At 38.5% G+C, this 25,960-nt stretch overlaps 2 protein-coding genes across 2 annotated transcripts in view; one reads left to right on the top strand and one right to left on the bottom strand.

Annotated features, from left to right (window-relative positions):
* Window positions 1-4,990: 4,990 nt before the first annotated feature.
* SREK1IP1 (SREK1 interacting protein 1) lies at window positions 4,991-13,348 on the bottom strand. Its single transcript, XM_009907897.2, has 5 exons — window positions 13,297-13,348; window positions 11,336-11,383; window positions 9,779-9,919; window positions 5,847-5,919; window positions 4,991-5,405 (listed from the first exon to the last, which is right to left on the bottom strand). The coding sequence occupies exons 1-5, from the start codon at window positions 13,307-13,309 to the stop codon at window positions 5,216-5,218; spliced, it is 465 nt and encodes a 154-aa protein (XP_009906199.2). The 5' UTR covers window positions 13,310-13,348; the 3' UTR covers window positions 4,991-5,215.
* Window positions 13,349-13,619: 271 nt separating this feature from the next.
* The window catches only part of CWC27 (CWC27 spliceosome associated cyclophilin), a 126,393-nt gene continuing 114,052 nt past the window's right edge, over window positions 13,620-25,960 (top strand). Inside the window, exons 1-9 of the mRNA XM_009907900.2 lie at window positions 13,620-13,742; window positions 14,603-14,699; window positions 16,214-16,326; window positions 17,590-17,733; window positions 18,432-18,530; window positions 18,688-18,791; window positions 19,801-19,870; window positions 22,063-22,142; window positions 25,340-25,373. Coding sequence (XP_009906202.1) covers window positions 13,701-13,742; window positions 14,603-14,699; window positions 16,214-16,326; window positions 17,590-17,733; window positions 18,432-18,530; window positions 18,688-18,791; window positions 19,801-19,870; window positions 22,063-22,142; window positions 25,340-25,373 — 783 coding nt within the window. The 5' untranslated portion in view covers window positions 13,620-13,700. The remainder of the gene's footprint in view (window positions 13,743-14,602; window positions 14,700-16,213; window positions 16,327-17,589; window positions 17,734-18,431; window positions 18,531-18,687; window positions 18,792-19,800; window positions 19,871-22,062; window positions 22,143-25,339; window positions 25,374-25,960) is intronic.

Here is a 25,960-nt window from a genome sequence, read left to right as displayed (position 1 = left end):
GCTCTAAATGGGCTGCCGCTATCTTCCACTATCTCTGAAAGAATGCTGAAAGAAACACTGGGTATCTACTTGTGTCTCCTGGTGCCTAGGATAGAATCTGATTTGCATTTTGTAGCTTAATGTAAGGCATATGGAGTTTTTTTTCTATACATTACTCTATCCATTTAGGGTGCTCTTGCCCTCATTTCTTTTCTTCATCCCACCCCATACACTACTTGCTTTTTTTTTTTTTTTTTTTAATGAAAACAAGCATTTCATTCTGCAACTGATATAAGCTGACAAGGAATAGAGTCTTTGTACTGGCATTGCCTTCATATTGAAAAATATCTGGTGCTTATTGAGTAGCAGGCATACAATATTGGGCATATTGAACACCAGCAGTTACAGCACGTATTGCCATTTAAAATGTGATGAAAAATGAGGCATATAACAATTAATAAGGGCAAAGAAATAGCTGGATTTTAACATTAGAAGTCTTGCTTGCATACCTAAACCTGCTGTCACTTTTTTTCTGAAACAAGAGTAGGAATTTTGGTTCAAGCTAAGAGTCCAGTGAAACAATAGTATTTGTTACATTTCGGAGTCACTAAAATGATGGCTAAGTCAAAGAAGAAAAATATAAGAATAGTATTTATTGCTACATCACTTTTAAAGATTATATTAAATATTAACTTGGTGGAGAGCTGTTGATTGTAGCATCTCCTAGAACCTTGAATGCTTGTGCCAAAATCCATTGACTTCAATGTAGATTTGTAAATAAAACAAGAAGGTGTCCTGAAAAATAAGCTGATGCATGATATTCTCACAGTTACATAAATGTGTGAATTGAGAAAATAGCAATATTTACATTTTTAAAATTAGAAAAGCTTTTTTTCCCCAATATGAATCTTTATGTATGCTAGTAAAAAGTGGCAAAGCATGAACATTGAAAAATACCATTATAACTACCATACATAGCTGCTATAATGCTACATGGAAGGTAACTGCACTACCATTTAGACAGGCAATCTTTTGATTTTACCAATTAGAACTAGAAATAAAAATGGCTATGCAGAAGTATATGGAACACTACTAAAATGCATAAGAGTTGCTTATCTGAACGTTAAGAATATATCCATTCTTGAATTTATCATTAAATATAGTTGACAGCTAAATTATACTTTTCTATAGAAATATACTAACTTGTCTAATAAACTCTTCAATCATTCTCATATAGAAAAGTTTGGTAACATTTCTCTTTAGTTCGTTGTCTTCATATGAAGCTTCCAGAAAACAAGAAACCAATAAGGTAGAAACTCCCATGCCACAGTGTTGGCATGATGGGTTCATCAGGAGATTATGGGCAGATCACAGGAAAAAGAGTTGCCCTAATTCCAATAACCCAATCTCATTAAGTAAGGAATTATTTTTTTTTTCTGAGATGGGGAGGGTTTTGGGGGAGGGGAGGAAATCACAGTGAGTTGTATCTTAAGCTGTGTCTTATTTAAGTATTTCCTCTGTCAACAGTACTGGCTTAAGTAGCCCCCAGCTTCCCTACTGCTCTCTACAGAATGACAGCCTCAGAGAATTAACCCAGTCAACAACAAGCTCCAACAGCCACAGCAACAATAAGGAGACTGAACAGGGTGACTGTATATTAAATTAATACTCATGAAAGAAACATTCCTTATAACACACACAGGTTATCAGCTAATCAGTGATCATATGATCTAAGTCCATCCCGGAAATTATATATGGCATAAAGAATTACATTGGACCAAAGCCAGTAGCAAAAAGAGCAGATGCAAGGGCTGTTTCATGCTCTACTGCAAGACCTATGTAGAAGGTTACAGAAAATTTCTCCTTGCTCTGTGGCTTCCTGAGTATTTTGACCTCTAGCATTTTCTACCACAGCATCTACAGCATGGCTGCCCAATAATAAGGGTACCCATACAAGACATTAAAATTTGAAAGCTGGAATTAGATCTAGGTAGAACTGCAGAATGATTTGGGTTGGGAGACCTTAAAGACCAGCTAGTTTCAAGTGCCCTGACCACAGCCCATTGGACCAGGTTGCTCAGGGCCCCATCTCACTCTCAGGCCAAATGCAAGCACCATTACACTTCTTTACCTCAGTCTTCACTGCAAGGGCCACTAGCCACACTCCTGATGTTATGGAAGACAATGCCAGGGACCGCAAGGAAAAACTGCCCATTGTAAGTGAAGATCAGGTTCATGATCACCTTAAGAACCTGAAAGTGTTCAAGTCCATGGGACCCAACGGGATACACCCACGGTCACACACGGGTACTGAGAGAACTGGCAGATGAGGTTGCTAAACCCTTCTCTATTATATTCCAAAAGTCATGGCAGTCTGGGGAAGTCCCCACAGACTGGAAAAGGGGAAACATTACTCCCATCTTCAAAAGGGTTAAGAAGGAGGAACCAGAGAACTACAAGCCAGTCAGTCTCACCTCTGTGCCTGGAAAGATCATGGAGCAGATCCTCCTGGAGGCACTGACTCAGAAGAGTAGTGAAGAGGTGATTTGGAACAGTCAGCATGGCTTCACCAAGGGCAAATCCTGCCTGACAAACCTGGTGGCCTTCTATGAACAGGTGACATTAATAGATGAGGGGCAGCAACTGATGTCATTTACCTGGACCTGAGCAAAGCCTTCGACACTGTCCCGCACCACATCCTGGTCTCCAAACTGGTGAAACATGGGTTTGATGGGTGGACCACTAGATGGATAAAGAGTGGCTGTCAATGGGTCCACATCCCAGTGGAGGCCAGTGACAAGTGGAGTCCCTCAGGGATCAGTCCTGGGACCAGGCTTGTTCAAAGTCTTTGGCGGTGACATGGACAGTGGCATTGAGTGCACCCTCAGCAGGGTTGCTGATGACACCAAGCTGTGTGGTGCAGCAGACACGCTGGAGGGAAGGGATGCCATCCAGAGAGACCTTCACAGGCTGGAGAGGTGGGCACGAGCCAACCTCATGAGGTTCAACAAGACCAAGTGCAGAGTCCTGCATCTGAGTCAAGGCAATCCTAGGCACAAATCCAGGCTGGGCAGTGACTGGCTGGAAAGTAGCCCTGAGGAGAGAGACTTCAGGGTGCTGGTGGATGAGAAGCTCAACATGAGCTCTCAGTGTGCACTTGCAGGCCAGAAAGCCAATCAGATCCTGGGCTGCATGAAGAGGAGTGCAGCCCTCAAGGGAGGTGATTCTCCCCCTCTACTCAGCTCTGGTGAGACCCCATCTGGAGTACTGCATCCAGTTCTGGAGCCCCTATTCCAAGAGGGATCTGGAGGTGCTGGAACGTGTCCAGAGAAGGGCCACAAGGATGATCAGAGGACTGGAGCACCTCTCCTATGAGGACAGATTGAAGGAGTTGGGGCTGTTCAGTCTGGAGAAGAGAAGGCTCCGAGGGGACCTAATTGTGGCCTTCCAGGATCTGAAGGGGGCCTACAAGAAGGCTGGGGAGGGACTTCTCAGGATCTCAGGTAGTGATAGGACTAGGGGGAATGGAATGAAGCTGGAGGTCGGGAGATTCAGGCTGGAGGTGAGGAGGAAGTTCTTCACCATGAGAGTGGTGAAGCCCTGGAATGGGTTGTCCAGGGAGGTGGTTGAGGCCCCGTCCCTGGAGGTGTTTAAGACCAAGCTGGATGAGGCTCTGGCCAGCCTGATGTAGTGTGGGGTGTCCCTGCCCATGGCAGGGGGGTTGGAACTAGATGATCCTTGTGGTCCCTTCCAACCTTGACTGACACTATGATACATGTTGAAAATCTGCTCAAAATTATCAGTCTGTCTCAAACCTATAACCTACCAAAGTACAAGATATTAATTGGATACTACAGAATTCAGTTGTAAATTTCTGACACACTTAACATTGCTCCCAATAGCAAATGGTAAATTTTGCTACTGACCTTCACATTGCTTATATTCATTAGTTCATTCATGTGTTTTTAATAATTTTTCCATGGGAACTTAATTAGAATGAAATGGAAGTTTCATGATTCTTGTCAATCAGTAGTCTTCTAATTTCCTGTTTCAGTTCAACTAGGCATTAATCACCATATGCTGTATTAACATGGTTTTTAAAACTTTGTAAACCATCTTACTAGACAAACACCTACTATTAGGAAGTGGTACTTTATACTGAAATGGTTGCAATTTTAAAAGAACAAAACATAGGCAGTAAGAAAACACATTGAAAAACTAATAGCTTTTCTTTGCTTGTGTTTGTTTTCAGCTTGCTCACAGTGATCCTGCCAAAAGAATGTGCAGTTGTATTTCAGAGTCTGTGATGGTTTTAGGCTATGCCTTTAAAATTTAGTTACAGATTTTGAGCAGAAAAAAATAAATCACTATTGGGTGTAAAAAGGAAAACAAAAGATTATTCTAAACAAATTCATTGGATAAATAGCTAGTATAAGATGAGTTGTACCAAAACAATTCTCTCTCTTCTTTTATGATCTCTGCTGTTTGCTTTGCTCAGGAGAGATTAACCTGCTTGTCTGCTGGCCTTGGCTGAGTTGTTCAGTTATGTCTAACCCACTTCTTTCTCTAGGCTTCTTTTTCTCTCTTGTGGGACAGGGGGAGCAGTGGAATGGCTTCCCTGGTCCCTGACCAGGGGCATTTTTGTGTTGTTTGCTAATGATAAATATTTGTATAATATTGTACACACTGTATACTTTGTACATATTCATTGCATTCCATCATAGAGTGTAGTTTTTGCTTGTAAATACAGCTTCATTTGCTTCTAACTGAGTTTATCTGGCAAAGCTAATGCTGGGGGGAACTTAACCCACCACAGGGTCTATGACTAGACCAATTTTAGAAGACAATTTTGAAGGAGTATTATCTTTTGGCTTCTCACTACCCATTGTTCCTCTTCTCTGGACCCAAACAGAAAAGCTAACCTGCATTTCTAAATTTGATTTAGCCAGTCTGACATCAAGCATATTTAAATCCACAGCATTCTACACAAACACTTGTAAAGTTTACCATATCCTACGGTAAAGGATTCCAACCAACTAATTACAATGGAACTAAGAATTTATTTTTCTCCCAAATGGTCCATTTAGTAAATTTTAAGCGCTGATATTTGCAAATAGATTTCTTAAAAATACATATACATCTCCTTTCAAAATGGCATTTTCAAAGCATAAATAAATTTGATTGGAAAGGAAAATCATCTTCCCTGCAGAAGTGCACATAAAAATAGGCCAGCACCTCAGTTACTACTAGAACTATCTGAACTATCAGAAGATGAGCTTTTTTCCTTTTGTCTCTTCTTTTTTTCCTTTTTACGATGCTTTCCTTTCTTAGTTTTGTTCTTTTTTTCCTTTTCCCTTTCCTTTTTGTGTGACTTCTGCTTTTTTGACTTTGGCCCATCCTCTTCAGTTTCACTTGATGAGGAAGATCTAGTGGGACAAAAAGAGGAAGGTTTATATGCAATTAAAGTAAGAAAATGAAACAAGAATAAATAGGTGGGATTTACACATTTCAATATTTAAATGTCACAAAATTTGGCATAGAATTCATACAGCAGAATGTAAAACTTATGGTATCTAGTCTATGTGCTCAGTTGCATGAAGACATTCCTAATTCCATCATTTTGCCAGAAAAGCAGTGTGTTTATAACACAGATTAATTAACAATAGAATAGGCCAATCTGTGGATTTTTACTAAGTAGGGCAGAAAAATAGTTTCCAACTTCTAAAATATCACATTATCAAGAACAATGCTACAGAAACACCTTCAGGCAAATCTTAATAAAAGTTTTATTAGAAAGTTTACACAGAAAACATCTAATAGTTCTAAAGTTCTGGTTTTAAATTAAAATAGGTATGTTATAAAGTTACCGTTTCCTTGATCTCTTTGTTTTTTCTTTGCTTTTTCTTTTTCGTTTCTTTTTTTCTTCCTCCTCGTTTAAATCTATGGATAAAAAGTTATAGTTTACAAAACACTTGCCTGAATTAAGATTCACATTGAAATAGTTGCTTCAACAGAAATGTAAAGTTACTACAAAATTCTTTTCAGAAGTCTTTATTTCCTCCAAATTCTTCTCTAGTAATTTCAGAAATATTTTGCATAGTAGCAGAACTTTTCATATAACCTACATATGAATGGATGTGATCTGAGCACTAAGAATTGGAGAAAGGCCCATAAAATGTAGCAACAAGTTGTGACTTTTCCTGTATGTTTATCTCGGCTTTAGATTTTCATATTTTTATTTCTCTATTTTAAAAGACTTGCCCAAACATGGAAATAGTTCATTTAACACACCAATATAACAATACTCCTCTACACCTACCTGAATTACTTTCACACATCCTTATTTCACGCTTCACAGATAGCTTGCAATAACTAAGATAAATTTGAATTAAGAGAATACATATAATAAACCAGGTTGGAAGAGACCTTTAAGATCATCGCATCCAACCCATCAACCAATCCAACCCACCTAAACTAACCCATGGCAACAAGCACCCCATCAAGTCTCCTCCTGAACACCTCCAATGATGGTGACTCCACCTCCCCAGGCAGCCCATTCCAATGGGCAATCACTCTCTCTGTATAGAACTTCTTCCTAACATCCAACCTAAACCTCCCCTGGTGCAGCCTGAGACTGCGTTCTCTTGTTCTGGTGCTGACTGCCTGGGAGAAGAGACCATCATCCGTCTGTCTACAACCTCCCTTCAGGTAGTTGGAGAGAGCAATAAGGTCACCCCTGAGTCTCCTCTTCTCCAGGCTAAGCAACCCCAGCTCCCTTAGTCTCTCCTCATAGAGCTTGTGTTCCAAGCCCCTCACCAACTTCGTTCCTCTTCTCTGGACTCATTCCAGCAAGTCAACCTCCTTCCTAAACTGAGGAGCCCAGAACTGGACACAGTACTCGAGGTGCGGCCTAACCAGCGCAGCGTACAGGGGCAGAATGACCTCCCTGCTCCTGCTGGCCACACTGTTCCTGATGCAGGCCAGGATGCCATTGGCCCTTTTGGCCACCTGGACACAATGCAGGCTCATGTTCAGCCTACCATCGCCCAGCACCCCCAGGTCCCTCTCTACCTGGCTGCTCTCCAGCCACTCTGATCCCAGCCTGTAGCTCTGCATGGGGTTGCTGTGGCCAATGTGCAGAACCCGGCACTTGGATGTATTAAATCTCCTACCACTCATCTGATCATGTTTGTTTCCTGACCTAACACTGTGTAGTGTTGTATAATATCCTCACATTCACTAACAAGCAATATTTTTATCACATTAGATGAAATTTCTGACCTTAGATGTTTCTATACCATTTCAAAAGGTATTTCTCAATTCCTGAAAATGCAAATCTACTACATAAGTACACATTAAAATGTCACCTAAGAAGAAAATACTGGCTTTACAATTTATCCTTAAATTTAACCTTATTTCTGTCATACTGTGGCAGTTCTATGCTATGCCTTTAAAATTAGCTGCAGATTTTGAGCAGAAAAATATAAGTAATTCACTGTTGGGTGTAAAATGGTGTATTGGGTTGAACTGAGCTGGAGTTAATTCTCCTCACAGTATTGTTCTATTGCTGTGGTGGTTTTTTTGCAGCAGTAGTTGATAACACAGCAGTGTTTTGGCTACAGCTAAATCCAGTATTCAAGCTGTGTCCTTTCAACATTTCCCTGCCCCAGAAGTACATTGAGGCGTGGGCAAAATCTTGGGAGGGGACACAGCTGAGCCAGCTGACTCAGACTGGCCAAAGAGGTATTCCATACCATATGACGTCAGCTCAGGTATAAGTAGGAAGTGAAAGAAGGAAGTGGGGGGATTCGTCCATGGTGTTTATCCTCCCGAGGAACCACCAAGCTTAGAGAGCCCTGCTTCCCAAGACCGACCACCGTCCTGCTGATGGGAAGTAGAGACTGACATCTCTCTCTCTGCTTTCTTTTGCTTCCGCATGGTCTATTGCTGTTTGCTTATTAGTGTTATTAAATTGCTCCTATCTTATCCCCGGCTTCTGTTATATTTTCTTTCCCTTCTTCCCCTGTTCACTTAAGAGGGGGAGTGATAGAGCGGCTTGGTGGGTACCAGGCCAGAGCCAAACCACCACAAATGGAAAACAAAAGATTATTCTGAACAAATTCAGTGGACAGAATATCTGGTATAGATGCACTTGTTCCATAACATCTTTCACATTTCACTTCCATTCCCATTCCTTTTCCTTTTCTCTGGCTTGGCTGTTCTGCTGGGGAGATAAATAACTGCTTCTGCCTGGCCATGGAGATAAGAACTAACATTCCTTCCCTTTTTTTCCTCTTTGGTACAAACAGAAAGGGAGGAGAGGATTGGGGTGGGGGCAGAGGAGCAGCTTTTCTCCCCTCTGGGAAAATCAGAGGGGATACTGGGAGGTTTCTGTGTTATTTTCTAATTGTAAACACCTGTATACTCTTGTGAATACTGTATATTTTGTACATATTCATTGCATTCCATTGCAGAATGTAGTTTTTGCTTGTAAATAGAGCTTCCATTTGCTTCCAACTGAGTTAGTTGTGCTTAGTTAACGTGAATGGGAAACTTCAACCCACCACACATATAAATAACTTTGCACAGAGCCTGCACGATTTGTTTCCTACCACACATAGAAGTTACTGGTCTAAATGTTCTGGAAGGAAACCGAAAATAATTCAGTATGAGTTAGAAAAAGCAGAGTATTTTTGGAGCAGTGAAAAATTAAGAATATTTGAACATGCAATCACAGCACAAAAATCTAAGTGCAAATAGTGTAAAAAAATCTTAAATAGATGAGGCACTTGAAAATAGCAAAATCCAGCCTTGATTAACAGTTAAAAATATACATCCCTTTACATGACACATAGTCAGAAAGAAGATGCATCAGAAATACTGCATGAAGAAGCAAACAGGTGTTTTTTCCTTTAGATATCTAGCCTCATTCGGTTGAGGGATAAAATACCCCATGACATTCCAAGTTATATAGTAAGTGGGAGAAAGTTTTTCTAAGAGAATTGCTTGAAGAAAGAACTCCTGAGAAGCAGACTATCCATCTGTTTTGAAGTGTTCCATCTACAGAACTGTATCTGCCCTATTTCCATCATAATAAACAGCAGGATTTTTAATAGTAACTGACTGTTGAGTTTTGAATGTCAGAGCAACAGAACAAAATGCAATGTTTAAAGGAAGATAGAGGAAGAAATTTCATTCATTTAAAACACTCCATGGTGGAACAGCCTCCTCTTCTTACTTAGGGGAACTGCCTCTCTGAAGTCCAAATTTAGATGAACTCAAGTATTTGCTAAATAACTCATTCTCTCTCTGACAAACAGCTGATGGTCAGACCTTCCAAGCAATACTTGTCGAACTACAAATGCTTAAATTCAAATTAATAACTATTTTTGACAAAACACTACTTGCAAACTGGAGAGAAAATCAGCTATCATAGGTGTCAATGAAGAGTTACTACCAACTTTAAAATGTTTAAACTACACGCTGCAATCAAAAGATTAACTCAGAACATTCATAGAATTTTCTCCTAAGCATCTTCTTAGTTTATAGTCTTTTGTATTTAAGAGCATGTTTGAGACATTTCAAATGGGTACATTATTAATTTCCTATGAAAGTAATTAACAACAGTAAAAAAAAAATGTGGCTGTATGAAATCTCTGAAGTATGAACACAAGAAGTAAAAGAACTACTTTTAAAACACAGCCTAAAAGAAATAGTAGTTATCAAAATTGATAGAATGGGAGTTATTACTTCAGAAGACCATTCCCCAATTTAGTCTTTAAGAAACAAAACACCTTACTCTTTTTTTCACGCATGGCTTGCAATCTCTGTAGTTCTTCCTCCTCACTGTCTTCACTGCTAGTGCTGCTAACATCCAAAACAATATCTCTTTGAGGATCTACTCTGAGGAAGTTTCGACACTCAAATGTCAGATGACCAGCTAAACAAAACAAATATTCAGAAAGAGTGATTAGAATTTACTTTCATATACCAGCAATGAAAGAATATCCATTTTAGTATCATCCATCCTTGAGAAGTGAAAAAACCTAAGATGTAATCTATGAAGGAAGAGGCATGCACAAGGCTTACTTGGAAAAAGCTTTAAATAATTTTAATGGGTTATGAAACATTATTTAATTTACTAGCGCTTTATGATCTTCCTCTTATTTCTGGTAATTTAAAGATCTAGCTCAAACTTTGCATTCTATTTTTTAATATTCTATTTTTAACATTCTTCCTGAAAAAATTACCTAAAATTGGGAAGTGAAATATTAAAAGAAACTCCAGCAAGTGTGGCGTATTGATCTTATTGTCTCCCTCTAGTGAAAAAAGAAGAATCTTACTTAAGTATTACATAATACAAGGTAAGCTACTCCTTGACTAGCATTTCCTAAGTTACATCTCAGTAATTATGACCAGAGTTAAAAATATTGTGAATACACCTATTGGAATAATAAAATAAACAGGAAGAAATGAAGATATAGTATGGGAGAAACTAATCTAGTTGAAGTAAACATCTTTTTCATAACAAAATACCTACGCCTTGAAGACATTGCTCTTAGGAATGTAAATATAAGTCGTCTGTTCTGACTACAAGTTTCCCTCTTTTCCAGAAAGCTTCTGATACTGCATGTGGAAATGAAATGGTAAATCTCTACTGATATTAACATTCCTTTGGAACAACAGATACACAAAGCAATTGACAAAATTTGTTGGAGGCAAAGAATAAAGCAAGAATTTTTTTCCTTCACCCCACATAATGCTCATTAAAAAAGACTAAATCACTGCTTTAGTTCAACATACTTCACTACAACAGTGTCTACCCCTGCACTGTCCTGAAAATAAGTTAGTGATTAACAAATTAAAATCTTGATTAAGACTTGTCTCCATAGACATGCTTGTATGATCAGAAGCGCGAGCTAAATGCTAACTACATAATTTGTAAGTATGAAAATTAATTTTCTTGAAGTACAAAATGAAAAACCGAGTATGTTTTCTTAGTGCAGAAGATATTACATATTTTAAATTATGTTTTTTCTTTTAAAAGACTGGATTTAATGAGCTGAAATATTTGTCTAAGGGTGGAGTGAGACTCAGAAGAAGCACAAATGCTAACCCCAGCAGATACCAAAGGCTGAGTTTCAATTCAAATTTTCTGAACTAACTGTGCTGCAAAGACAACATATACGAATACAATAGCATACTTTTTTCTGAGCAACTCGTGTTTTCAAAAGCAGACAAATGTCTAGGAAACAATGAAGAAAATGTCTTTTGTACTTCTTCCCCCTCCTAAAAAGGCAATTCTATCATATATCCAGGAAAACCTTGTACTTCATATTGCTTCCTACAGACTTACGGTAGCCACACTTCTTGCATCCTGCTCTGATGTTATCCTTATTTCCACCTGAAATAGAAAATTTCATCAATTAGGCATTGCTACACAAAACTCTTAAGTTTTTTTTTTTAACTTTGGCTTGATAATGTCAATACACAGGTAAGAGTGATCATACCTCAGAGTATGAAGTACTCTAAGATAGCTTAAAAAAATCTTAAAGAAAAGCAAAACAGTGCATTCCTAAAGTCACTTTTCTATGTACTATATAAGTAGACATTTGGCTACTATGAACTGCTAGATTCTCTGGGTTTACATAACTGAATGTCAAATCCCCATTAGATTTATTGTGATCTTTCCATCATATTTTTAATAACTACTCTACTTTTGTGAAAGCTCATCTCCTTGTTTAATGTCAGTATGAACATGGTAATAGCTGTCTGAAATGTCAGTGATCCCTAACTGCATACTGCAAGTGTACTTCAAGATTCCAGTAGTGCATAATGTTGACAGATATTCACTGCAAACTCTGAAACAATTAATCTTTTAATTACAAGAATGGTCTTTAAAGGGCAATAAAAACCCCAAACCAACCAAACAAAAAAAATCCCCAAACAAATAAAAAACTAACTGAACAAATAGATACATTATTCTGAATCCAAGCTACGTGGCACTAAGTATGAAGAATTAATGGCTGCAAGAATGCAAATGTTGAATAACGTGAAGAGAGCAACAGAATAGTCTGTAGATGCTATGCAGAAATGAGGACCAGAACACTGCAAATTTTTTATACAGAAAGCCTATGAGTTTCCTATTAGAGCTCACAGTTAAGTGAAATAGGCACAGCAGGACATGACACAGAAGAAAAGATACCTCAGAGACCTGCCCTCCTCCCGCCCCCGATCAGTGCTATTTTTAAATATCTGAGTCTATTCATAAAGACAGTCACAACTGAATTTCAAAAATCAAAAGAGTGTCCTTCTATCTTCCAACTGAATACAGTTATATAAGGTTTTCTGAACTTGACCATTTGTTTAAATAAAAAAGCAAACACAAGAAGAAACCTGTAATGGAAATTAGAGAACCAGAAACAAGGTACATAGACTCCACGAATTTAAACTTTAATTTACTGAGACAAGCATTGTCTTTAGAAAATTCTACTCAAAGTAACAGGAGAAAACCCTTCCATCAAATCTCTTAATTTTTATTATTTTTGTCTTTAAATATTAATCTAGTCTAAAATCTTGGTTCTAATATAAATTAGTAGAAGCTTCATTTTCTCACATCCTTTTTCTCAGGTATTAAGTCTCAAGATACTTAAAACCCAACACAGCAGCAATCTTCACTAAGGACCTCAATAATTCAGATGAGCATGAGGCTGCAAATCCCAAAATGCTTTGGAAACAACTAAATGCAGACATACCTCAAGAACCCCTTTTATAACGGGGGCAAGCTTACTAAGGTCTTCTCTTAACAGAAGAAGCTTACCAAAGCTCAGCCTTGTTCAGCTGTTCTCCAAACAAAAACTAGTCATGTCTCATGGCTGTAACTTTAAAGTAGGAGGCTTATACTAATAGACAATAGGAACGTTGCATCTGGTCATCACTCATCCCAAATGCTGAGGAGAGGCCTCGCAAAGGACTACATGCCTACGCTCATAAATGGCTGGTCTGACATTCACCCCACTCCCGACCCTGGCCTTTCCCCTCCCGCTCTCCCGCTGCCCTTAAGCCAAATGGTTTAGAAAACCAGCCGTGCAGACGACAGCGGTATTTCTCCACCGGCAGCCCCTGCGGCCTTGGGGGAAATCCGGAGTAGCGCTGCGCTCCCTGCCTCATGCTTTCTACTCCGACGTGCGATTACGCGCCCTCCCTGCGTAATTTCCCATCAATTCGCCGCTTATTTCCCCTTCCCGACATGCTGGCCCAAGAGCCAGCCGGGTATTGCTACTTAGCTCCCCCCAGATCCCGCTGTGAGCTCCTCACCTGGCAGCGCCATGCAGACTCTTCCCGCCGTCTTCCTCACCGGCTCTGCCCAATCCTGTGGCAGTGCGTCTCTCCGCCGGAAGCCTTTTCCCGACGCACTCTCGGACCGTACCACTCATAGGGAGGACGGGAGACCTCAGTCCCAGTCGGAAGCCACGGGGAGGAAATACAGGAGTGCAGAGAAACCTTCCGATTTTTCTGAAATGAATGTCTTGTCCAGTGACTCATGTAATAGCCCAACACCAGGAACTTTCTTCTTCCTTGGCTTGAGGACCTCCTCCCCACCTCCCTGGGCTACGTAGAGACGCCTAAGATGGCGGGTGGTAGGAAGTGTTAAAGGGGAAGCGTAGGGGGCTCTTGAGCCTAGGTGGTCGGTCACTTGCTGGGACGCTGCTTTTCCCACCATGAGCAATATCTATATCCAGGAACCCCCCACTAACGGCAAGGTGAGGCTCACTGGGGGCCTGCGGTGGGTGCAGGGCTGACCACGCCGTCAGGGTAGGAGAGTTGTATTGCGGCGTGGGGGAGGCAGCTGCGCATGGTGTGCGGGAGAGGGCTGCTGCTGAGGGGAGTGCGCGCGCTTCGAGGGCTGCGGGTGAGGGAGCTGGTCCGCGGGGCTTTGTAGGCGAGAGGGATGCGCGCTGTGTCGGGGAGGCGGGTTGTGGTTGTGCACTGCAGTTGCTTTTGGGTGGGGAAAGTTGAAGAAATTGTACATTGCAGGAGGTGGGTGGCACAGCAGGGGAGGACGTGTGCTGTATTTATGTGGTGGTCGTCGTTTCCGTGTTGCGATGCTGGCATGCTTGAAGTTAGTTTAAGGTAATGCAGCCGCTAAAGACATTATCTCAGTCAAAGCAAGAGGTGTGCTTTGTGGATACGTAGCAGAGAACAGTCTTTAAAGCATTTCATTTCGTTGTCTCTATGCTTCTCTATATCTTAGGTTCTTAATTTCATTGTGGTCTCTCACTGAATTTAATGGCAGTACGTGTAAGAGCGGTGTTTGTATATTTATGGCGCTTTTCCCCCCTTCTTTTTTCTTCCCCCCATGTTCTTTCATTATGGAAGTGGTAAAGGATACTTTCAGTTTCTGTCATAGGTCAGGTACCAGATAGTTGGTCTTGAGACCTTATTATACATATTAGTTCAGAACTGTATCTTATGTTGTGATGGTACTATACAGAACTAACAGTAAGTACCCAGAACCAATATAGTAAATCTAGATGTAATCTTTAAATTTAACAGGGATATTTTTTGATCAGTGACTAAGTTAAAATAAAGCTACTTGTGTATTTGTCTATAATTTTTATAGGTTTTATTGAGAACAACAGCAGGAGATATAGATATAGAATTATGGTCAAAAGAAGCACCAAAAGCATGTCGAAATTTCATCCAGCTTTGTATGGAAGGTAAGGACCGCATGGAGAAGAATTGTTGAAATAGTGACATATACAATGTTTGTGTCTTTTTTTTTGTTGTTTTGTTTTGTGGTGGGTGTTTTTTTTTCTAAAATAGGGGCCATAAACAATTTAAACATGTTAATGAATTTTGATGTATTCAGAAAGTATTAAATAACAGTGTTTTTCAAGGTTATGAAGAAACTTGGTGGACAGGAAATTAGATGTAGCAGGTGATGTAGTCTTACTGAAAAATAGCTTATGGAAAAAGCTTGGTAAGGCTTATTTTCAGCAAGTCTCTACAAAGTTTAATTACTTCTTTAATGTATATAAGAAGTGGCAATGATGTAATATTGGGCATCCTTCAAAATTCTGATTTCTGTATCACCATCTTTACTTTTGGTTTTTTTTTTTCCCCATGAATGCTTCTAATGTTGCATCTCCTATAGTTTTTCTGTTGATGGAAACTTTATAGTATTCCTCACTGAAGTAGTGGGTACCAGAATGGGGAAAAAACTGTAACAAGTATTTGCAAAAGACCTGGACCTTTTATGTATTTTCTAGCTGCTGCTAGAAAAATGCATTTATAGAGTAGCTAAGAATTCTTCTAGCCCTCCTCTATTAAGGAAAAATAGCAGCCTAGGATTTGTGCCTCCAGCACAGATCAGCCTGTTGTGTGTTCTTATACCCAAGATGGAGATGCAGAGTCTTTTTTGCAATGGCAAGTCAGTTCCTTTGTAAGTCCTAAGAGTGCAATTGTCTTTAATGTTAAAGAACTGGGCTTTAGATCTGTTCTGAATTTGTGTGCGTGCTGTGTAGGATCTTATACTTTGCTTTGTATGATAAAGTATGCATGAGTATCCTAGCATGTTACCACAAATATGTTGGAACTGTGCTGCAACATGCTGCAGATTCATTATTATTATTTCAATTTTTTTTTTTAATCAACCAGAAATACATGTCAAGTAGATTTTTTCATTCCTTTTGTTTTATTATGATCTCAGAACCCTTATCTGATGATCAATAAAAAATAACTTAGGGGGCAAAATGTACTACATGCTACATTCTGAGGAAATTAGCAGTTTGATTGCAATGTAGGGGGTGAAAGCAGTGGTATATGTATTGCATATTGGTGAGTGAAAATGCTAATAATTTGGTGTATGATATAAATAAAAATATATATGAGATGTTGGCTGGGATGGAGCATTAGCTCTACTTTTAAAACTGATGTAGATCAGTAGTATAATCCAATGGTAAAACTTAAAATCGGACAAGGAATAGGTTGTCCAGGGATGTTGTGGATGCCTCCTCCCTGAGGCTTTTAAAGGCCAAGTTGGATGAGGCCTTGAGCAGCCAATAACAGTTGAGAGGTGCCCCTGTCCCTGGGGCGGAGGTTGGAGTAGATGGTCTTTAAGGTCCTTTCCAGCCTGAGCCATTCTATGATAATCTGTATGAAATTTTTATTTTGAGACCACTTGCATGTATTTAATATCTTCAACTGTTTGTTTGATTGTTTTGTTTTTTAGAATATTACAATAACACAATATTTCACAGAGTAGTACCTGGGTTTATAGTGCAGGGAGGTGATCCCACTGGTACTGGATCAGGTGGAGATTCAATCTATGGAGCTCCCTTCAAGGTATGTATTTGGGTGTCATATCCATTAATTATTGGTTATTCTCCATTAGTTGTTTTTCCTACTATGTTAGACTGTGAGAAAGCAAACCTTATATTAGATATGCAACATTACACATGTCCAGTAATTGCTTTTACAAGTTGTTTTGGTATTTTTCAATATGCCTTTTTGAATTGGGAGTTCTTGTATCTATCTGTTCTGATATTATGATAAATTTCTAACTTTAGTAGCATGAACTTCACAAGGGAAGATAGGGGAGAGGAAGAATGAAGAATAGGTGTTGATACATGGGAAATTCAGATGCAGGAATGTATGGTGTTGGACACATTGTAGCTCATTTAGCAAAGGTCTCTGAATGTTATCTGAATGTTATATTTCTGTCCACTGGTATATGTCATGCATTTCCCTGGTGCTAGTGTAGACTCATACCTGTAACATGAACATGAAATTTATGGAAGAGATTGGTACCTGAGCAGAGAACAAAACACGTAATGCCAATATTGTAGTATCTGTGTTGTTCAAATTTAGTGGTATCTCAATATTGCAGTGTCTAGAATTTCAGTGCTACCATGGTATTAATATAATATTCATCGTTTTCACCTTGCTTTCAAAGTAGTCCTATTCTGTCATCTTGTGGTCCAGAAAATGTTCTTCCTATGGATTTTTTCAATACTTTACTCTTGCAACTTGTTATTGAGCTTCCAGTTATTTTGTAGGAATTTGGACTTTCTCCCTAAGTACTGTGGATAACAAGAACAATAGTTTTACAAGAAATGTATGAAATGCATTTACTTTCATCAGTGATTTGGATTTTCTTAATATTGGGGAGATAAATTCCAACAAAAATAATAACAATTGGGTTTTAGCCAATGATTGGAAGAAGAGAAAGTTAGCAAGACAAAACTTACGAGTTTTAATTAAGTCATCTCTTTTTGTTACTGATATATTAGTCTCTATTTTTTTCTTTTGCTGTTTGTTGAGTATATGTTTATGGGTTTTTTGAAAGACGATTAATCATTTGTTAACATTATAGGCATTAAGAAGCAAAAACAATGCCTCAAAGTAAGCTTTGCTGCTGAAAACAAAAGCTTTTAAATACAATTGTAGAATTAAGTTTCAAAAGACTCTGGGTTTATTATTGTCTGAATTTAAAAGAAAATTAAATAACATATTTTTCTCTGTGTGCATGCTGATATAAATAAGCCCTAGCTAAAGAAGTGGAAAAAATAATTACGTACTTAAATTGTGTTCTTCTGTCTTTGCCAGGATGAGTTTCACTCACGACTGCGATTTAATCGAAGAGGGCTTGTTGCTATGGCGAATGCTGGGCCCCATGATAATGGGAGTCAGTTTTTCTTTACGTTGGGTCGTGCAGATGAACTTAATAACAAACACACAATCTTTGGAAAGGTCTGCTGCATGAACTCAAGTTCCGGTTTGACAGAAGCTACTATAAGTTGCTCTGTATTAAAAGGCTATTTTAGTGATGTTTGCCGCTATATACATTTGAATTTTATTTCACTGCTTTCTAAGCTGTCTCTGTTCACCTTGTTTCCCATTACTGGTAGACATGTTTTTATGATGGTGCACATAATTACATACTTTGTCATTATTCTTCTAAACTTTACTTTCATATTGTGCTTCCTTTGAATAATCTTACTAATTATGCCTCTTATTAATCAGTTCATCTAATACTAGTGATGTGAAATTGCTTGTAAATTCTAATTACCCAAGAAAAATGGGGAAAATGAAAAATTTAAGATGAATTATCACTCTCCTGATTTACTTGAAAGAAAATAAGGCAAGTATTTAAAAATTTTGTCTCCTGTTTTACATATCACACTAAGAATTTTTCATCTTCCCTTCCATACACTCTCAGAAATGCAGGCTGAGATACCTTTATTCCTCCAGCCTTTGCTGTTAAATTTAAAAAACCCATATCTTTGTACACTGTACTTGCTGCCTTTTAGAAGTATTACATGCTTCTAATATTTCCTATATAATTTGAAATTGCAAAAATATTTGCATAGTACTTGCCTTGCATTTTGCAGAATAATTAACAAAAACTATAGACCAAGACTTTCTAATCTCTTTTTAAAATTCAACAGGTTACAGGAGATACAATATATAACATGCTGCGCCTGTCTGAAGTAGAAGTTGACAAAGAAGAGAGACCTCTCAGTCCACACAAAATAAGAAGTAGTGAGGTCTGTTATGATTTGAAATTTGAAATTTTAAAATTCTTTTGTTCATACTATTCAGGAAGCTGTTCTAGTATGTCATTTTATATTTTAAAGTAATGGATAATTTAATCCTAACATAATAGGTATTAAAGGTGTGTCTGAAATACTGCTTTTTTAACAGGTTTTGTTTAATCCTTTTGATGACATTGTTCCAAGACCAAATAGAAAGCTGAAGAAGGACAAACCAGAGGAAGAAACTAAAAAGTCCAAAGTAAAAGGCACAAAGTAAATATATGCACCATACATGGTCGTTATTTTTCTTTCACCTTTAATTCTTCTCAGTTTCTGAAGAGTTCATACATATCTAGCTGCTCTGAGAGGTTGCAGTGCATCAGCTGAGCTGTAATGGGTTCATGCCTGTTTCAAGAGAGTTAGAAGGTAGTTTAAGCCTCAGGAAAGAATACACAGTCATTCTTTTGTGACCAAGATGACACTGAAGTTAATACTTACTAGTAACTAGGTCATAGCTTACTTGTTTGAGGTTTTTGAACTTTATCAGCTGCCACTTCTTTTCCACTAAACACTTAGAAGGTGGCATTGGAACATGGGAAATTTCACTTTCTGAACAGTATTCAGTAGTCATAAACATGCACTGCAAATAATAGGAAAATTAAAGTATGTGTATGCTGTCAGCCCTGTTGAACAGAAATGCAGCGTGCTGACAGGTTCCAACATAGTGCTAATAATTAATTTTGAAAATAAAAATCTAAAGATCATTATTTTTTTCTAGCTACATTCTGTGAATGGGTGCATTTGATGCCTTTCTGAGCCATCATATCTTGAAATTTTTGTTTGGTCCCTCTTGGTGGCTCTGGGGAAAAAAGCAGCAACAACAAAAACCCCCAAACCAAACAACAACAACAAAACAAAGAAAAAACAAACAAACAGACAAAAAAATCAAAAACCCTCAAACAACCTGAAGAAAATGCAACTGCTTTGTTTTCAAACCTCTCAGCATTTAAGAGTCTGAAACTTAATCACAGCATAATTTCTTAAATTCCATCTTACCATATTCTGAATGATACTTAGCTATCCTGATAGTTTTGGCTCAGCAGTAGAATGAACATACTTCTCTAAATATTTGTGGTTTATTGCTAAACAATGTGTTGCAGTTTTTTGGAATTGGTACATTTAGCAGGACAAAAAGTTGGAAGTAGTATGCTTTAAAGTTTATAGAATATTGATAAGACAGTATTTATAGTTTTAGTAGAACAGGCATTTTTCTCTCTTAAAGAAATTTTAACCTGCTGTCCTTTGGGGAAGAAGCCGAAGAAGAGGAGGAGGAAGTCAGTCGAGTTAGTCAGGTATTGTACAAAATTATCCCTTTTATTCTTTTCAGCTGTAAAGTACCTTATGTGTATGTTTGTGAAAAGCTTTGAAGTTCTTAATCTTATTCTCGTGTCTGAGTTTTGAACAGCAATACTAGAAATTACTTCTGTTTTTATGGTTTTACTATTTTAACATACTGAAAAACAGCAGAGTTCAGACTTCTCTAGCTTCGGAAGTACCTTCAGTTACTCTGTAATGCTTTTACATTTCCCCATAAACATAAGCCAGATCTCTGTATTCTGTTCAAAATTCATGGAAGTGACTGGAACTTTATTTACCTTCTAAACTATGAGAGTATGATTTGATGATAAAGTACTTGGGATTTGAAATAGTTCAATTTATTCACTGCTAGTGCATTCTTAGCTCCATTTTTGCTGCAATACACCATCAGACTCTTGTTACAGAGACAAGGGCAAGAAGGATAACTGGGGATATGATCATAGTAACTTTAAAATCTCAAAAAGGACAGAGAGAGGTAAAGATGAGAATAATTATTCCCTGATTCTTACAGTGTGAAAGCTAAGGCGCTAAGATAGATTTTGCCCTCTTGTAACTTCAGTTGTGGACATTTATGCTACAGAACATAATTAAAATGAGAAGATGAAATAGTTTCAAAAAGAGATTAAACAAGGGATTGGGACCATTGGTGTCTTCTGTATCAGGAGAATCTCTAAACGATTGTGTTACAGGCAGTATGTAGAAAGAAAAGCTGTGTTCCCCAGGAGGTGTAGAAGGCAGGTTGGGTAACATTTTTGTCAAGGAGTAAGAAGAGCAGAATGGCTGCATGAGTGAGTGTGAGCCAGGAGACAAGTAATTCCAGCACAGACAGTGCATTCACCAACAGGGACATAATCCAACAGAGCATAGATGCAGCAGGTAGAATTGGTTTCTAGTAACAGGATGCACCAACAGTCCTGGACACAGCAAGCAATAACTGTAAGACCTATTCATAGAGTCCAGGCAGAAGCAGCAAGAGATGGAACCCAGGACAGGGCTGCAGACAACTTTACAATATGAGTGTAACAGGCCCATCCAGAATAGAATAGAATAGAATAAACCAGGTTGGAAGAGACCTTCAAGATCATTGTGTCCAACCTATTATCCAACCCACCTAATCAATCAAACCATGCGTAAAGCACCCTATCAAGTCTCCTCCTGACAGGGTTAGACACAGGTACACCTCTGACATATGTTAGGCAGGGAGTGCATTCTCAGACCTGATCTGAAATGCTGCATGTAATCAGAGGAGCCCCAGGTAAGACTTCTCAAGGCCACTAAAGGCTATTACTGTGCTCAGGGACCTGATGGTGAGGCCACCATTGGTTCCTGATTAATGCTTTGACTGGAGCATTCAGCATCCAAACCACTCATTTAATTGTCTCTGCTTGGAGCAGTTTAAAATGGTGATACGCACTTGTCTTATGCTAAATCTAGCTCCCACACACAAATTACTTACTGAAGGAAGTAATTTTTAGTATTGCTGAATGGATCAATCTCTTTTTCTACATTAAAAAATTGAAATTGTGTTTGAGTACATTTTATTACCCACACAACTGCTGTCAGGTCACAACACAGTTTCTGTAACAGATATTTTTGGTCTGATTTCAATCTAAAATGTACTTTTCAAATTGCTTTTTTACTGTAGTCTTTCTGTTTGAGGATCTTGACTGCTTCAGTAGATGATTCCTGCAGGTTGATGTATTGGGGTTTTTTCCCTAGAGGCCTAATTACTGTCCTGCTAATTAGTCCTGTTAAGTACTGCATTACACATGATAGTTATTTCTTATGTCACTTTTGGAAAGTCATTCTTAACCCCTTCAGTGGCTCAAGTATATATGTACTAGATTATGTGACTTTGTGATGTGTAATAATTGTGAAGATTAAGCAATTTCTTCTTTTTTTTTTTTTCTCTTTTCCCCCCCTTTTTTTTTAATTAACTTTTCTCTTTAGAAGTAGGTGCACTGCTGTTGTAAAAATACTTTTTAAATCCATGGGGGCAGCTTGATGCTCCTCTTTCTGGAATGCTTTCCCTATTCTTCCACTATTAAAAGTGTTTATGCTTGTTGGTTAGGTTAAAGTTGACAAGAAACAAGTTATTTTTTTCTTATACTTTATCTGTTCTCTCAAACACTGAAATTTATAATAATTATTTATTTTTTTTAAACAGAGCATGAAAGGAAAAAGTAAAAGTAGTCATGATCTACTGAAGGATGATCCACATCTAAGCTCAGTTCCTGCTGTCAAAAGGTAATTATATTATTTCCAATTACTGAAACAGATCTACTTTCAGGGTGTTATACCCAATTAGCATCATGTTTGTCTGTGTCTCAGTCCGGAGAGGAAAAGAGACTCAGTTCTTCTTAATATTCCCGTGTTGTGAAATGAGAGGCACAAACAAGGCCAAAATATCAACAGCTAGACTATTTATTACACAAATAAAGTGGATGGATCCGAGGGGAGAGAGAGAAAATAGAGAGGAAGAGAGAGAGAAGAGGAAATGAATTATATTACGCCACCACTCACCCCTCCAAGACAGTTTGAGTCTGTGGAGGAAAGGTGCTGCAGGAGATGTTGGGTCTACAGAGAAAGGGTGTTGAGGCTTTGGCTGTAGAAATTCAATTCAGCATCTTCAATTCAATTCAGCATCTTCAATTCAATTCAGCATCTTCAATTCAATTCAGCATCTTCAATTCAATTCAGCATCTTCAATTCAATTCAGCATCTTCAATTCAATTCAGCATCTTCAATTCAATTCAGCATCTTCAATTCAATTCAGCATCAACTCCTAAGAATTTGCTAGAATAATTTAGGATGGAAGTGACCTCTAAAGGTGATCTAGTCCAGTGCCTTGCAATGAGCAGGGACATCTTCAGCTAAATCTATGGCTGAGAGGCTAAGCCATCCTGATCTTGAATATTTCCAGGGATGGGGCATCTACCATCTCTCTGGGCAACCTGCTAGCATTTCTTCACCCTCACTGTAAAAAATGTCTTCTTTTTATCTAGTCTGAATCTACCCTCTTTTAGTTAAAGCCAATATCCCTTGTCTCATCACTACAGGACCTGCTAGGAAATCTGTCATTTTCTTACCTGTTATCTACTTTTAAGTGTTGAAATGCCACAATAAGGTGTCCCAAAAGTTTTATCCACGCTGAACAACCCCAATTCTCTCATTTACTTATAGGAGAGCGGTTCCATCCCTCAGATTATTTTTGTGGCACTCCTTTTGAGCTGCTCCAATAAGTTCATGTCTTTCCTGTACAGGCGACCACAGAGCTGGATGTAGTACTCCAGGTGAGGTCTTAGCAGAGTGGAGCAGAGGGGAAGAAACACCACCCTCATCCTGCTGACTGTACTTCTTTTGGTACAGGCAAGGATATAGTTGGCTTTCTTGTCTGTGAGTGCTCATTGCCAGTTCATGTCCAGTTTTTGATCCACTAATACCTGCTAGTCCCTCTTGGTGGAGCTGCTCTCAATTCCTGCATCCTCCAGCCAGTATCAATACTGGGAGCTGCACAATAGGGCCTTGCACTCAGAAACCTGAGGTTCACATGCCCACTTCGTGAGTTGGGCCAGGTCACTGGATGACAACCTGTCCCTCAGGCTTGTCAGCAGCACCATTAAGCATGATATCATCTACAGACTTGAGGAGGGCGCACTTGATCCCACTGCCTCTGTCATTGATGAACATATCAAAACAGCACTGGTCCATGTAGAATAGAATAGAATAAACCAGGTTGGAAGAGACCTTCAAGATCATCGTGTCCAACCCATCAACCAATCCCACACCACCTAAACAACTAACCCATGGCACCAAGCACCCCATCAAGTCTTCTCCTGAACACCTCCAATGATGGCGACTCCACCACCTCCCCAGGCAGCCCATTCCAATGGGCAATCACTCTCTCTGTATAGAACTTCTTCCTAACATCCAACCTAAACCTCCCCTGGTGCAGCCTGAGACTGTGTCCTCTTGTTCTGGTACTGGCTGCCTGGGAGAAGAGACCAACCTCCGCCTGTCTACAACCTCCCTTCACGTAGTTGTAGAGAGTAGGGGACCTGAGGGACACATGATCAGTGATGGTCAGTAGAGTTCCTTGTTGCAGTATGTGGGCCTTCTTTTCCTCATGTGCATAGTTTTATCTACTTCAGTTTCGTCTATCATTTTATTGTCTCATCATTTAGGTCCTTCTGCAATTCTTTGGTCTGGTTTTGTCTTTACTGTCCTAAATGACTTAGTATTTACTATTAAAAAGCTCAGTGGTCTGGCTGTTTGCCTGCTTTGCTACTGAGCCCACTGAACAGCTCAAACCCCAACAGTTCTTCCACCACTGCAAGAAGTTTTCTTCTAACTTTTTTGTCTTTTAACCATCTATTTATTCATATGTGGACTTTTCCACTACCCCAGGATTACTTAGTTTCTGTAATAACCTTTGGTTATAGATTCTACATGAGTCCAAATATATCAGAGAGGTCATCTGTGACTTACCTGTAGCTCCTTCAAAGTATTCCCAGAGTTTGATAAGGCAGTTCCCTTTAAAACCATGTCACAAATACCCTACACATAATTGTGCCTCCTACTGTGGCTTCTACTTGTATAGGACTAACATCAGAGTTGCGGTTGGATGCATTGTAGGTATTTAAGATATATAAATTGTCTTCAATTTTTAAGTTTTTTTTTAAAATTGTAGTTATTAAGAAATCATTTACAGAGTCTTCTGGATTAATTTTTTTAATTAATGTAATTGATTCCAGCAACTTTAGTTTCTGTCATGGCTGTGATTAGTTATCGGTGGCTTAGAGTTCACCTCAAATCCTTGACTTTGGGGACTCCTTCAGTATCATTTGCTTTGTTTCTCTAACAAAACTTTTTAAAATTGTGGGATGAAAAAAATCTTCAAGGGCTTTTCGTAGTAGTTTGTGACAATTAACAATGGTTCTGTTAGCTGTAGTATATTCAAAGAGATTCCTTGTTTCACACACTAAACTGTGGCTGTATTACAAATGAAAATTCTGATGTTCAGCTTACTGGAAAAAAGCACATCAGGTACAACCATATAAAGAGGGCTTTCCAAAATACAGACCATTGTCAATGAAATGCTGAAAGTTGTTTGGTACATGAAATCAAAGCCATTCATCTTAAGGGAATTTTGTTGCTTGGGTTTTTTTTCTTTCAACTGTATACTTCAGTAGTTCACCCTGATAACTCAAGATATGATATGGAAGACTCTGGTTTTTATCCTGTGTTTTTCAACATTTCCAATTAGAGAGGATTATGACAATCAAATGATAGAAAATACTATTAAGTGATATTTTTAAGATGAATGTGAGGATTATATAAATTTCAAGCAGCTTTTCAGAATTTGTGTAGAACTCTGATTTAAAAATAATACTTTAAATTTCCTCTCATACTCCAAGTAATTATGGTTATCTTTCTTCTTTTAGTGAAGCAGCAAGTGAAGAAAAGGATTTGAGTGAAGTAAGTAACTTTTTTTTTTTTTTTTTTAGTAAGTGTGAACTAGATTTTCTCAGAGGAACAAATTTTACTTAAGATTTGTTTTAAACTAGCCCAAGTCAAGTTGCCAGCAACAGGCTGAAGGTCCTTTCAGAGCTCTAAGCTTTGTCTACCATGAACATTAACAACAGTGTGGAGTTAATACTGAGTACTACCTATTGCATTTTATTAAAATTGCTTACTAGCTACTTCAATCAGTACACTAGGTATATGGGAGGTTATGTACCACAGTGATGAACCATTAATAAAAGCCCTGAAATTCCTTCTGAATAAAATTTTTAAAGTTAACATTTTGTTTGACAATATGATGCAACTCCAGTGTCTGAGTGGAAATCTGTGTATGAGTGAGAGTCCTGTTGGAAAGATTTCTTTAAGGAAGTAAAATTTCAGTAAGCCTTTATCACTTAGATTGTATTGATGAAGACCATCATGTCTGAAAGACAGGAAATCTGAATAACCAGGGAGTAACATTCAGCCAGGCAAGGAGATTATTTTCATTACAATGAGATTGTGACATGTGGTGCAGAGTAAGATTGCTAGCTCAAGTATGT

The sequence above is a fragment of the Dryobates pubescens genome, chromosome Z (genome assembly GCF_014839835.1).
Source record: "Dryobates pubescens isolate bDryPub1 chromosome Z, bDryPub1.pri, whole genome shotgun sequence".
Classification (NCBI taxonomy): domain Eukaryota; kingdom Metazoa; phylum Chordata; class Aves; order Piciformes; family Picidae; genus Dryobates; species Dryobates pubescens.
Note: the sequence above shows the minus strand (reverse complement) of the source record. Positions and strands in the feature narration are given on the sequence as shown.

Coding starts and splice junctions, on each gene's coding strand:
- SREK1IP1 (XM_009907897.2), bottom strand. Junction 5,920..9,778: donor AGCCATGCGTGAAAAAAAGA/GTAAGGTGTTTT, acceptor TTTTATCCATAG/ATTTAAACGAGGAGGAAGAA. Junction 5,406..5,846: donor ACAAAGAGATCAAGGAAACG/GTAACTTTATAA, acceptor TTGTCCCACTAG/ATCTTCCTCATCAAGTGAAA.